The following is a 14,508-nucleotide window of genomic DNA, read 5'->3' as shown; positions in this document are numbered from 1 at the left end:
TGGAGTTACATAGGCACAGGGGAAAGCAAGAAGGGAAATATTCATTTTTCTCCTTTCAGAGTTTAATAAAACTCAGCACTATTCTAATGCTCCCTGTGAGAATCACCACACACCCACACCCGCCGTCCCCCAACGTATGGCTTCACTCTGGATTCACACAGATCTCTGAGGATTCATACAAAAGGGAAGCCCCTGGTCTCTGCTATGCATGGACCCCTCAATCAGCCCCTCCTCTGAGCTGCCAGACCCCAACCCACAGCTTCCCCTGGGTGTTTGCTGACGGAGGATCAAAGGGGAAAAGAAGGAACATGCGCACATTACCCCAATTTGGTCTGTAGCTTGTGCCAGCCCATTGTGGGAGCACGGAGAAATTCCAGCAAAATACCTGCCCCTTTCTGCCCCCACCACCTCCAAATCCACATAGTAGAACCCCACAGAGGAACTTCTGTGAAGTCAACTTGAAGAGGGGCCACACCACGGCAGCCGCACTCCTCTCCCCTTCCACACAACTGGGCATAATGTGGCATGTTCTGTCACAAAGTGCTTTGTATGTGACCACTCATGGCACCTCAGGGAGAACAGTCCTTATTATGATCCCCGATGGATAAGCTGGACCACAGAAATTTTAACTGGCTTGCCAGAGGTCCCACAGGCAGTTTTCCATCTGAGCTGGAAGTAGGTCCCACAGGTCCTGATGCCTGTTTTCTCACTGACCATCAAAGCAGGCTGTCTCCCCCAAGGGATTTGGACACGAGAACTTCTCAAGAAGCCCAGCATTGTGTGACCCTCAATCACGTGTCAGTTCACTCTTTATCTGAGGGTACACCTAAGGAGGAGGTGTGCCATGGATGGAAGGCTGTTTGCACCACTTACTGCATATTTCCTATTGGCATTCTCCCAAGGGCACAGCTACCTATGCTAGGCTAAAGGACATCGTAGTAATGTCTTATTGCACAACTGCCTTCTGCGCTAGATCTGTGTTCACAGGTGCTGTGTGGTCACTTGATTATAGTCAGTGGAAAGACAGACTTGCTTAGACAGAGCTGCTTCGTTGTGAGCTTTTCTTGCAGCCTCTCCACGCCCCCACCCCCAACCTGAGATAAGGTACCACAACTATGATGGAAACAGAGTGCTCTGGAAATCCTAAGCCATCAAGGTAGGCCTCAGAGCCACATTACGAAATAATTCCAGTGTTGTGGGAGAAGTTTTATAATAACCTAAATACCAGCAAAATTGTTTCCAAAGGACATGTGTTTTAGGTTTCTGGAAGGATGTTTATAATAAGCTAGATAATTTCTTTTGTTGTTAGTGTGCTAGAATTGTTTGCAGTTGAATTTTACAAAAGAATTAAAGAAACGAATATGGGAAACCTGCATAAAATATGGACATCATTTCAACTGAAAATTAAACAAAACATAAAAACCAAAACCCCATAATATTGCATTCAAACCCACAGCCCTGCAAAAAGCCCTTTAAAAAACTTTTCTCAAGTCATATTGCTCTTCTTTCATCTGGAATAAAAACTGTATGGTCCCCTTGATGCTTATGCCTTCCCCTGGTGATCCTTGTCCATTAGTGACAGCAGGAGATGTGCGCAGATCAAAGGAAGCTGAGATGCCGAAATGCAAGGAGGGATGCATATTTATGGGATGCTAGAAGCTCAGAGAGTAAGAAAGGCCGAATGCCATGCCAAATTCTGCCCTCCGTGCGCCTGGGGATCTTCTGTTGTAGCCAGTGGCAGCCCTGTTTGCATGTATCCAGAAGTGTTTGGTCTTATGAGTTGCTAAAGCTAATTCTTCCGTGGTTTTACACTTCCTCATCCACGTTGTTTGGCCAGGCTTTTGGCTGTCACCCAGAGATTGGCTTTGGTTGCCCAAGCCCTCGGAGGAGCACAGAGTTCCAGCTTCAAAACAGAGTCTCAATAAAACATCTTTGGTAGCTGTCACATTGCTGAGCTTTAGCAAACTTAGGGCCTGATCCAAGGAAGTCAAAGACTCCCCATGGGTTTAATGGACTTTGGATCAGACCCATAGACCCAAAGCCTACAATTCTTAATCCAGCACTGACATGAACATCTAGACATCGTTTTTTAAAGAGAGGAATTTTGGGGGTTAAAACACAGGACTCGGAATATTCCTTGCTCAGCCACTGACTTGTGTGACCGTGGGCCAATTACATAACTTCTCCATGCCTCCAAATTGGTCAGATAAATTATTTCTTACAAATGACTCCCTCAGCTACAGTAGTCGAATGCTTTGGAAATGTAAAGCACACTAGCGGTTTCATTATTAAGGGTCTTAATTCTTCAGGATTTGGTTTCCATAACTTTTCCTGGACTTTTCTGATGATGTCACAGCCATTTGAGAAAGGCGAGAGGTCCAGGGCTATAAAAGACTGAGACAGGGCTAAGGACATCACTTTGGCTCTGGGTAAGTAAGGGCAGAACACTCCCAAAAGCTGACGCAGGCTCCCTTTTTCTGATACATGCTTAGAAAGCTCCTACTTTTACGCTGAATTTTTTTCAAAGCCACCTGGGAGTTTTGGATTCCAAATTCCTATTAATTTCAACTGAGTGCCCAAATTCTTTTTGCAGCGTTGAAAAGCTCAGCCTTAATTATTATTCTGTGCTAAGCGCTGACAATGCACTCAGTAGCTCTACAGTACACAACGCTAAGGACAGGCCCTGCTCTGAAGAAATTAGAGTCTAATGCTTAATTCATCAATGTGACTAGCCCCTGCAAACATTTCTTCCGAAAGGACAACTCCAAAAACTTCAGAGGTGGTTTTTAAGGCTAGGAGGACAGGAAACCAGTGAAGATGTCCGAGAAAGGTATGATTTGGTTGTATTTCTTAGTGCATATATTTCCCTATAAATCAAACTTTTCCTTCGGTGTTGCTCCCCATAATAAGCATTTACAGTACTTTTAAGTATAATGAATGTAGTTAAATATTTCACATCACTGTCATCTTAAGAAGACACTCAGAGCACATGCCTACATAGAGCAGGTTAAAAGCATTACAGCTTATGTTTTCCTAAACAAACATCCCTTTGACTTTTAGCTTCCAGGAAAATGTTCCTGGCACTACAATCAACCATAGCAACTCCAGACTCACTGCAGGGAGAACATGAATAGTATGTCCTAGGAGCTAGCACCATAGCATAATTAAGGGTTTTAAGTATCAGTGAATTAGAGACAATCCAACTACTGGCTCAGAAATATAAGCTTGTGAAATACAGAGACATGATTTTAGCTGCTGCTTTACAAACCCTTGCTTGGTGAAGCACTTTCCAATATCTGATAGTGACTTTGGAGTGACATTTTAAAACTAGTCATTTTATAGCTACAGTCTCGTACAGGCGTGGGAACAAATTCATCCATTACATACAACGTTGTACTCATCCATGTGCCTTGGGTGTGTGATTTTTTTAATGATTGAATAAAATACCATTCAGGTTTTTTTCCCCCATTACCATTATTAACCCAGTAAAGGGGAGGCAGTCAATTTTATGTTTAAGCTGGTATGTTTGCATGATTATTTTTCCAGTTGGGGTTATACCGGGGATGAGTTTGGTTCATTCCCTGAGTGAAAGGTATTTGTACATTATAGATATAGATACATAGATATAGCGATTTGGGGAGTCTGACCATATGAATGATCAGACATGAGCTCCCCCTGGTTGAGTAGGTGTCAAAGACTGTGTCAGGTGTTTTTGGAAAGGTTATTTTTTCCCAGGATGTGTCAGACTCAGCTGTGAACTCTCAAGATATTAATGATCTCTGTAGGAGTGATATGAAATTGAGCAAATATACATAGAAAAATGGACTGATCCATTTTCACGGGTCCCTCTGTCATCTTGAAGCCTTTCATCCAGTCCCATTACTCATCTCCTTTCCACACTAGATAATCCTAGGTTTTGCAGTCTCTTCTCAGAGACATGTTGCAGGAATTATGGAGAAATTAGCATTTGGGAATTTGAGGGGTTCATGAGAACATTTCTTTTGCACTCCCTGAAGTTTGCATTCACATTCAGGTTCAAACTCAAAGCACAATGCATTCAAACCTGTTGAGTTATGGTGGCTTTCACACCAAGACCAAAAATCATCCTAGCTTCATAAAAAACAGAAACAGTTTGTGAAACCTTGTCAAACCTTTCGATGGAGCTGGGCTAAGCACTGAACAGATACAAAACCCCTTAGCAAATGACGTTTGTGCAATGTTGTTTTTGATGTGTCCCTCTCTAATGGAAGTCCCAGTAGAACTCTATCCATTTTTATTCCCCTTCTTGGGACCTTTTTAATCCCCATGATATCTTCTTAAGAGGAGGTGATCAAAATAGGACTCAGTGGACCAAATCCATCCCTGGTGTAACTTTGATGACTTTGGTGGCATTATACTAGGGATGAGCTATTACACTGAGAGGGGCTAAAACCTGTTTGAACTAAGGATGGACAAGCCTCCTGCTTAGAGCCAAAGTCCATGTGTGCAATGACTCTGTGGGATTTTCCTCTAGCACTTACTTTCCTGGTGAATAAAGAATGGGCACATGCATTATCTTGGAAGGGGGGAACACTATGTGAGAGAAGTGGCCCTTCTCTCCTGGACAAGCAGACATCCCCACCGTGAAAAGCTCGATTCATATTTCTAACTCTAAGGACAGCGTTCAACATTCAAAAGCTATATTTATTGATCCCTTCAAGTGGAAACTCAATTGAACCCTTGACATTTCAGAGCTTACATTGGCCAGCAATTGCATTTTGCTTTCATTTCCAAAGACTAATTCAACTTGCAGATCCAGCTGCATCTTTGCAGAAGTGCTAACTTGTCACAAAAAGAAGAACAGGAGTACTTGTGGCACCTTAGAGACTAACAAATTTATTAGAGCATAAGCTTTCGTGGACTACAGCCCACTTCTTCGGATGCATATAGAATGGAACATATAATGAGGAGATATATATACACACATACAGAGAGCATAAACAGGTGGGAGTTGTCTTACCAACTCTGAGAGGCCAATTAATTAAGAGAAAAAAAACTTTTGAAGTGATAATCAAGCTAGCCAGTACAGACAGTGTGATTATCACACTGTCTGTATTGGCTAGCTTGATTATCACTTCAAAAGTTTTTTTTCTCTTAATTAATTGGCCTCTCAGAGTTGGTAAGACAACTCCCACCTGTTTATGCTCTCTGTATGTGTGTATATATATCTCCTCATTATATGTTCCATTCTATATGCATCCGAAGAAGTGGGCTGTAGTCCACGAAAGCTTATGCTCTAATAAATTTGTTAGTCTCTAAGGTGCCACAAGTACTCCTGTTCTTCTTTTTGCGGATACAGACTAACACGGCTGTTACTCTGAAACTTGTCACAAGTGTCTGCATAAGCATTTTTTAAAACTCCTTTCTTCGAAGGGAAAATCTGACTTTCTGGCGGGATTTTCCACGGGGTATAAAGTGTGGGATTGTCAGAAGCACCTTGGGTTGGCCAAACTCTGCTCTTATTGAAGCCAACGGGAGTTTTGCCAGTTAAACCAGCACGGAGTGGTTTGGAAAATTTCAACCAAGGTGCAGTGTTATTGTAAGCCATCCACACTTAGTGTTGCACACTGACCCCCTCTAGTGGTTGGGTCACAGATACCGGTTGATGAGACTGCTAAAGCCTTGGTTAACAGAACGGGATCTTTTAGCTCAGGCTTTTCGATCCAAGGCTGTACCATTATCTCTGCTTCTGAATTGTAAACTGTTTCATTGCTCAAACACAGTTGAAGGTGAAAGGGTCCATCCTCCCTAGCTCTTGGGATCTCCAGAAGGACAGGACTGCAGGAGTCTTGGAAACCTTCTCTACCTGCCTGTGGTCCTTTGTGTGGAACATTCAAAATGGGGAGGGATGCCACTCTGCCTCATTACAGGCTACAGATCCTACAGAGATCATTAAGTCACAGTTTGTAGGAGAAACTCCAGCCCCCTGGGCGGGGCAGAGCACAGTCTATAGCTCAGCGCTTTCTGGCTGGGATCAACAGTAATTAACCATCTATAAGGGAGCACTGTCTCCCTGGGCAGGGCAGAGCACAGTCTGTGAGCTCTGGGCCCTTTAGGAAGGGGTAGAGCAGACACAGCAGACAAAGCAGTCTGGGATCTGGTGTCCTGGCTTGGGTGCATGGCAGACGAACACAGGCCTCTTGGGCTTCAGGTGGGGAGGCTGCCACCCCTGGTGTGAAGTGGCAGGGGGCTGTGGGCCCACCCGACTCCATCGCGTCTCAGCCCACGGCCCTAACAATGGCAGAGTGTTCCGTCACTGGGTCAGCAGGGAATCCCACTGCAACGTGCTGACTCACACTCCGGAAGCAGAACCAGACCAGAGTCTGGTTCCCCTGGGCTATTTCCTACCACAGTCTGAGTGTAGGGCTCTGCAGTCCAAAGGTCGTCTGCCTCCTCAAGGTACTTGGCTGCCGGCAGTCCCCACAGCTCCTCAGGGCATTCGTCTGACTGTGGTCCTGGCAGCTGCTCAGGGAACTTATCTGTCTCCTCTGGCTGCAGGGCGCAGCTCCACTTGGAGCCTAGTTTGGGATCCTGTTGAGAAGAACCAGCTCCCTGGAAGAGCTGTATGCGCCCTCCAGAGCTCCAGCCCCAGTTGAGCTCCAGGCACTCCTTTTATACTTCCTGTCCAGCCTCAGGACTTCCAGCGAGAGGGGGTGGGGTGGATTTAGCTCCACCCTCTGGGGGGAGTGTAGTGGTTCCTCACTCTCCTACTCGGAGGGAGGCCACTCTGTCTCACTACAGTGCCCAAATATGGATTTCAGCGCCTCGCTTTAGTCACTCAGGTTTGAATATTGAGCCCAAGTGCCTGTGTGCAACCTGGGCAGTAAAGATCCCCTGGGGCTTCTCACAGTCAATGGGATTTGCACTAGCATTCACCAAAACCAAAAGATTTGGGGGTCATGGTGGATAATCAGCTGAACATGCACTCCCTGTGTGATGCTGTGGCCAAAAGGGCTAATGTGATCCCAGGATGCATAAACAGGGGAATCTCAAATCAGAGTTAAGAGGTTATTTTAACTCTGTATTTGGCACTGATGTGACCACTGCTGAGATCCTGTGTCTGGTTCTGATGCCCACAATCCAAAAATGATGTTGATAAATTGGAGAGGGTTCAGAGACGAGCCACGAGAATGATGAAAGGATTAGAAAATCTGCCGTATAGGGATAGATTGAGCTCCTTGATTCTATTTAGCTTAACAAAGAGAAGGTTAAGGGGTGACTTGATCACAGTCTATAAGTCCCTGCATGGGGAGCAAATATTTAATATTGGGCTCTTCTACCTAGCAGAGAAAGGTTTAATACAATCCAATGACTGGAAGACAAATTCTGAATGGAAATAAGGCTTACATTTTTGACAGTGAGGATAATTTAGAATGGGCACAACTTACCAAGGGTTGTGGTGGATTCTCCATCCCTTGCAATTTTAAAATCATGTGTTTCTAAAAGCTCTGCTCTAGGAATTATTTTGTAGGCCAATTATTTTGTGGGACAATTATAGCCTGAGCTATACACGAGGTCAGACTAGATGATCACAATGGTCCCTTCTGGCCTTGGGATCTATGAATAAAACCTCTTTTGCCCCCTGTGTGCTCACCCCATCTGCTAAACAGGGGGAAATCCCCAGAAAGAGCTCCACTGTCCCAGGGCCTGCAGAGGTGGAGATCAGGAGATTGGGGCAGCCAGGAAGATTCCTTCCTGCAAAGTCCCATGTGGCTCATGGCTTTCAAAGGGCTGAGGACTCATAAGAATGCAGTGAGCTGACTCCCCCACCCCACCAGGGCAAAAAGGTGCAGCTGGAGAAAAGGAGGCTTTTAAGCAGCCTCTTCGGGGGTGGGGCACGGGGCCCATCAGCCCCACCATCCTAAGAATCTGTAGAGAATCCTGAGGAAAGCTTGTGGCTCCCAAGGGCTCATTCCCTGTAGCAGAACAGCCTCAGGGCGTATCACGATGCCAATGGCTCTGTGCCAAAGAGCTGCGCGCTGCTCCCTCCCAACCCTCTCTGCCCCATAGGAGGGGGCAGAAGCTACTCAGCAGGAGTTTGTGCTGCATCTGACAACATTGCCCTGTAGGAATTCCCATGGTTATTCTGTAGGGCACATGTATAAGCCACTGGCCAATGGGTTCTACATGTCCTCCCACAGCACCCTACTGAGAGAGGATGTGAGTCTGTTACAGCCCCCCACTACACGTACTAGCTCTTTAGCTCAAGCTGTAGAGACTCATGTGTTTCCCTTTGGAGGTCCCCAGGTCAATTCCCAGGATTGGCCAACATGGCAGCTGTCCCACATAGTCCTGGCTCCAACAGCCTGGGGCTTACACAAAAGACTATCTGGACTGAGGGTGCCTCTTCAGTTTCATTCCCTTGCACTCCATGATTTATGCTGTTTCACCTTCTCCCTGCCTTTCTGCAGAGAGGACCAATGATTTGGTCTTTGGGCTGGGACAGTTCCAACTGGCCTGGAGAGGCCTGTCAATGCTTTTTGCTGCTGTAAATATTTGGGATGTGACACTGTATATTTATGCGTCTGAGCTGCACCATCTGGATAACATCAGCCCTCTTCATGTGGAGTGGTCACAGAGCAGGAGTGCAAAACAGGATGTTACTCAAATATCAAGTGGAAAGGACCCAAGCTTTGTGTTTGGCATGTGCAAAAGAAAATGAGTGAAAGAGTGGCCGTTTGGGAAAATACCAAGGAAAGAGTAATTTATAGTATCTGGGCATGACTGAAAAACTCAATTCTTGAGAGACCGGATTAGATTCACCTTAACAGGGGGGGGGGGGGGGGGGGGGACTTGGAAAGGTTCACGTCAGAGAGCATTTGGATCAAAGAAGCAATGTCACAACTCATGTCTACGTGTGGCATTTTTAAGCTAATCGTCTTTTCTCTGAAGTAGCAATCGACACCTCACAGCACAGTGCGGTCACCCCCTCTGAGCTACCGAGTCAGCTGTTGGCAAGAGCTTTGGGAGTTACTGTACAACTGGCACTGCTTCATTGCTGCTCTCCTAGTCCGTACACACCCCCAGTTGAGGGCAGCCAGGCAGAGGAGAGTTTCACTCTGAAGGGTTTCTGTAATACACAAGAGCTAGTATAAATGTAATATTTACACAGCTCTCTGAGGTACCTCTTTGGGACATGTATTTGTGAAGGCCAGAAAATAAACAGGTGGTAATTCACTGGGGCAAGTAAATATAACACGTTCTCCCCACCTCACCCTTGTTACAATCGCTCAGCATCACATCCATGACAGTCTGATAGCAGTGCAAGAACGTGGAGATACTGAACTTCATTGCTAACGTCTGTAGCTGATGCAGTAGTTGCCAAAGCTTTTCTGTCCATTGAGATTTAAAAATGAACCCCAAGTGGAATCAATCAGGTTTGGGCATTTTTTGCCTCTTTACGATGGATACAGAAAGCCCAAGTGGCTGGTTTAAAAAAAATCTGCTTGTTTTTTAAATTAGAAATTCATACTCAGTGGAGGTTGGAAGTGGACAGCTAGCAAAATGGTGAGATCACAAGAGCTGAGAGAGTGAAAGTTCAGCTATTAAGAAGGAAGGGAGAACGTGAGCTATTTTGTCAGACTGCTCAAAAGTTACCACTTTGGATAAAGGTATCCTTGCTTAAAGGTTCAAACCCTTCACTCCTTCAGTGAGAGCTCACAATAAACATCCCTGAGACCTCCCAGAAGTTCTCCAGCTAAGCCAGACTTGACATTCCTGATCATTCTGAGGTCAAAATTAAACAATAATTATTTTTTTAAACCTCACACCTTTCAGACCTTTTTTGTATGCCATAAAAAAGCAATAAATGGTCCAAGCCCACTTTTAAAAAAGTCTTTTCCAGCTCACCTCTAACATTTCAGATGGTGAGTTATGCAGGCTGACTACCAGGAAAGATATAGCTAGCAGTGAGTTCTATGGAATAGTATCCCAAGAGAAGCCTGGCGTAACTTAAAAACTAACCTGAAGAAGACTTGGAAGGAGAATCATGATGGTTCTTCCTAGTTTTATGATTCTGTGATGTATGTTACACTGTATTGATCATGAAGCCTGAAAAAACGATATTTACCAAGATGAAGGCTCCAAATCTAGAAACCTTGCTTTGGAAGTGATTTAGATTCTGAAGAATTCATTTTTGACACCATTTTAGACCAACCGACTAATTTTCCAAAGTGCATAGCAATGTGGTCAGTCATAGTTGTGGTAGCATTGCTAACTCACCCACACACCTCTTTGAAACATAGAAGGTGAATGGTCAGTCGTTCATTTCTCTCATCTTCCAACCCTGCTGATGAGATTGTTTGTTATTAAGGGGGTAATACCGTTCCAGTAACAGAGGGGTATTCTCCCAGCTCGTACCTTGCCAAAATGCTATCAAACGTAAATGAGAGAAGGAGTTGTGGAATTAGTTTTCTTTCCCTGCCTTTCTGAAAATTTGTTTTCAGATAAACAAACCAGCAAAATAGCATTAAACACATGACCGATGAGTGAAATACAAGAAAGTGGCTGGAACCCCCACAAAAACTAGATATTATAGAACCTTTAAAGTAGCGTTGGCTCCCATGTACTGTTATTACACATCCTTTGTTGAAAGCTGTACACACTTCTCAATTTTGAACCTCCTGTGTGTTTCCTCATATTTTCAATCAAATTATTACATACTAGAAATATGCATAAGGGAAATTATTCTACACATTTTATGGTGTGCTGTTGCTTGTAGCAGTAATTGCAGTACCTTTTCCACTTATGAAAGTACTAATTTTATTTGGTTTTATTGCTTTTCTAGATGCAATTATTTATTTAGTGTGTTTTGGCTTTATTAAATTATGTTTACTATAGGAACATCATAAAAATGTATGAAAGCAACACATCAGCCAACGTTGCCCGATGACCTGTTTTGGGGAATCTAGTGTTATTTTTCATATCCAAACATAATAGAATAAAGTAGGAATAAAGAGATAATCTACACTAGAAAACAATGCAATTTTGAGATAATATAATAAAACACCTGGACAATATGATTTCATAAATCTTTGTTCTAAAATTTACATGAGCTGGGCGTCGGGGTGGCTATTTTAGGACACACGGCATTTTCTAAATGGAAACAAACGTGAAATGTAATTAAACAGCAGAGGGGAATGCAAACATGGGTTGAATTTGCCCCCAGCAGTTGATTTCTACAAAGCTATGTAAATATTTCCATTGCAAAGGATGAACTGGCACAGTCTTGAGCAATGCAGAGTTTTAAACTGGCAATCACCAGTTTGCCAAGTCTCACCAGATTCAGTTTTGGAAGGGTCTCCACCTGCATCATGCAATTTTACATTTAGGGTCTAATCCAGCTCTCATTGACGGCAATGGCAAAACTCCCAGTGGATTCAGGCTTTTAGGGTGGATCTGTTACTGTATGTTTTACATTGTAGCCTAAATACTTTGCGTTTTCTTACTGTTCTGATTAATGGGACATTAAATTAGCTTAGCTCCCAATTTTAGGTTTTGTATTAAATAAAAGCCAGCCGGGGTGGGGGGGTTGCGGGGCACAGAAGGTTATGAAACCTCCAAAGGGCCCTTCAGTCTAGCAGACAAAGGCAAAACAAGACCAATGGTTGGAAGTTGAAGCTAGATAAATTCAGGCTAGAAATAAGGAGCACCTTTTTAATAGTATGGGTAACTAACTGTTGGATCCACCAAGGGGGATGTGATGGATTCTCCAACACTGGAGTCTTCAAATCAATAGGGGATGCATGTTTTTGTAAAAATGATGTTCTAGCTTAGTCACCAGGTCCGAACTAGACGCAAGAATCACTGGGTGATCATGCAGGAGGCCAGACTAGATTATCACAATAGGCCTTCCTGGCCTTAAACATCTATGACCTATGAAAATGAACAGAAATTTGATACCCCAGTTTTGCAGCATTGTGCTAAGCAGAAATTGAATGGGATTTACTTATGTGCTCAAAGATAAACACATGAGTGTTTGCAGGAGTGAGGCCATTGGTTCTAATCCTGCAAGACACCCTTACTCACCCACATAGCCCCTCTTCCTGTGAGCAGTTCAGTTGACTTCAACGAGATACCACTTCCTCAGCAGACTCGACCCGAGGACAGGGATGCAGGAGCAGACCTATGAAGAGGATATAATGAAATGAGATTTGTGCTGGAAAAACGCAAGTGAATACAACTGGAAATAAACACAGATACTGAGTGATATTCACGGCAAAAATGAAGGCAGTCCAGATAATAGCAACAGAAGAGGATTAAGGGACTGACTCAGAGGGAATAGTCACAGAGCTAAATATATGGTGTGGCCAAATGACAAGATAACTCTCTATAAGTATTTGAAGAAAGCAGATGAACTGTTTAGGTTGAAAATTAGCACCGTTATCTTGATGCTGCTTGCAGTGTTGTAGTTGTGTTGGTCCCAGGATATTAGAGCAATAAGGAGAGTGAGGTTGGTCCAATAAAATATATTACCTCACCCACCTTATCTTGAGTATTTTACTCACAGGAACAATAATATCCCGAGTCCACTCCAGTCTTGTACTTGGTTTTATTTAGACTTTGTACAATTTTCAAATTGATCCAGTGTATGTTTAGACTTTTCTTGGAGCACAATGCATTATGGGCCCAACAGCCAAGTTCAGTTCCTTGTTGGTTATTGAAGCAAAGAGATAAGACCAGCTTCCCAAGTCCTGTGTATATCAACACTATTTTCCAGGACCCGAAAAAGAGCTCTGTGTAAGTGCAAAAGCTTGTCTTTCTCACCAACAGAAGCTGGTCCAATAAAAGATATTACCTCACACACCTTGTCCCTTTAATATCCTGGGACCGACATGACTATAACACTGCATATATCAACAGTAGTCACTTCAGAGTATGAGAGACTGGAAGACCCAGGATATAGGTCCCATGTCCTGAAACCAGTCTGAATCCAGATGAATTGGACAGTGGTGTATAATCTGATGGCTGTTCTATGGCATATTTATAATTAGTTAAATAAAACCACACGTTAACTCAGTTGTCTGTATCTTGTTTTGGGTCAAACATTTGCCAGTATTAACAACGCTTTAGCGTCTTTGGGGCAGGGACTGTGGCCTAAGTCTGACCTCATCTAAAACAGGAGAGACCCCATTGAAGTCAAGCATCACAGTGGTGTACAATCAGGGTAAGAGGAGAAACAGGCCTTTGACTTACTCTGTAAGGCACTGAGCAGAGTGGAAGGTAATGTAAAAACACCACATACGAATAACAGAAGTATTTCGAGCAAGTAAAAGTTGCTGCCTCTGGGTCTGATTGTTCTGTGATGGACAATGGTGCATGCGAGGAGCACAGCTGGTAGAAATTGAAATTTGAAATTTGAAAATAAAGAGGGAAATAGATCATTTTTCCTCCGTTTTTCTGACCAACCACACAGCTGGTGGCCACTTTTCAAATTTTGAACTTTTGAACTGAGAAATACAAAAACAAAAATTCAAATTGCAAAATTTTGGGGGGGAAAATAGGTAAAAATTCCCCCAAAATATGTTCATGATTTTTTTCTCCCTTCCTTCCCACCAACCCCAAGCAAGTTCTAGTGAGGAGTAAACTGGCTGGCCGCAGCGTAGAGTTGAGTGGAAAACTAGGCCTATTGGATCAGATTTTTAAAAGTATTTAGCCATCTAGTTCTCAGTGAATCCATAGGAGGTAGGCACCTGAACACCTTTAAAATCTGGCTCATTGTGTAAGACACTACAGCAGTCCTTCACACTCAGCCATCCCACTGGGAGGGCCATAAGAACCTTGTAACTATTTATTTTAAATTTAGATTAAATCTCAGGCAAAACTTCCTAACTGTAAGAACAGTAGGACAGTGGAACAGATGCCTGGGGAGGTTGTGGAAGCTTCTTCACGGGAGGTTGTCAAAAGAAGGCTGGACAGCCATTGGTCTTGGATGGTTTAGACTCAACAGATCCTGCATCTTAGCAGGGGGGTAGACCAGATGACCCTTGCAATCCTTTCTAACCCTATGTTTCTATTTTGTGGTTCTGTTTTGTAGCCGAAAATTGCAGAGGAGAATTTAACGTACGCCGAACTTGAGCTGATCAAGCCCCATCAGGCAGCGAAAGGTGTGCCCACCACGACGGTCTACGCCCAGATCCTGTTTGAGGAGAACAAGCTGTAAAAGCCGATGTCTGGCTAAATGTTCTCTGGCTGTGTTCTATTTAATTCTTGCTGTGCCGTTTATTTATAAAAATCATACAAATGTCCTTATTTTTTTACTTCCATTCATGCACTTGGATATTTTTATGACACTTTTAAAAAAATTGTAGTTGAAAGGAAATGTAGCAAACGTAAACTGACAAACCATTGCCACAGAACCCCTTTTTGTAGCACTTAGCAGCACCCTGGGTCATTTGCAATGTTATTTCCACTTCCATGCAAATCTGCTGAACACAAAAGAGCCCAGTTTAGATTGAGATGTCCATAGCC

At 43.6% G+C, this 14,508-nt stretch overlaps 1 protein-coding gene across 1 annotated transcript in view; it reads left to right on the top strand.

Moving 5' to 3' along the window:
* VSTM4 (V-set and transmembrane domain containing 4) overlaps positions 1 to 14,285 on the top strand; it is a 57,787-nt gene extending 43,502 nt beyond the window's left edge. Inside the window, exon 8 of the mRNA XM_054035895.1 lies at positions 14,075 to 14,285. Within this exon, the coding sequence (XP_053891870.1) occupies positions 14,075 to 14,200 (126 nt within the window). The 3' untranslated portion in view covers positions 14,201 to 14,285. The remainder of the gene's footprint in view (positions 1 to 14,074) is intronic.
* Positions 14,286 to 14,508: the final 223 nt, after the last annotated feature.

This window comes from Malaclemys terrapin, chromosome 7, assembly GCF_027887155.1.
Source record: "Malaclemys terrapin pileata isolate rMalTer1 chromosome 7, rMalTer1.hap1, whole genome shotgun sequence".
NCBI classification, from domain to species: domain Eukaryota; kingdom Metazoa; phylum Chordata; order Testudines; family Emydidae; genus Malaclemys; species Malaclemys terrapin.
This window is presented reverse-complemented; position numbering and strand designations above follow the sequence as displayed.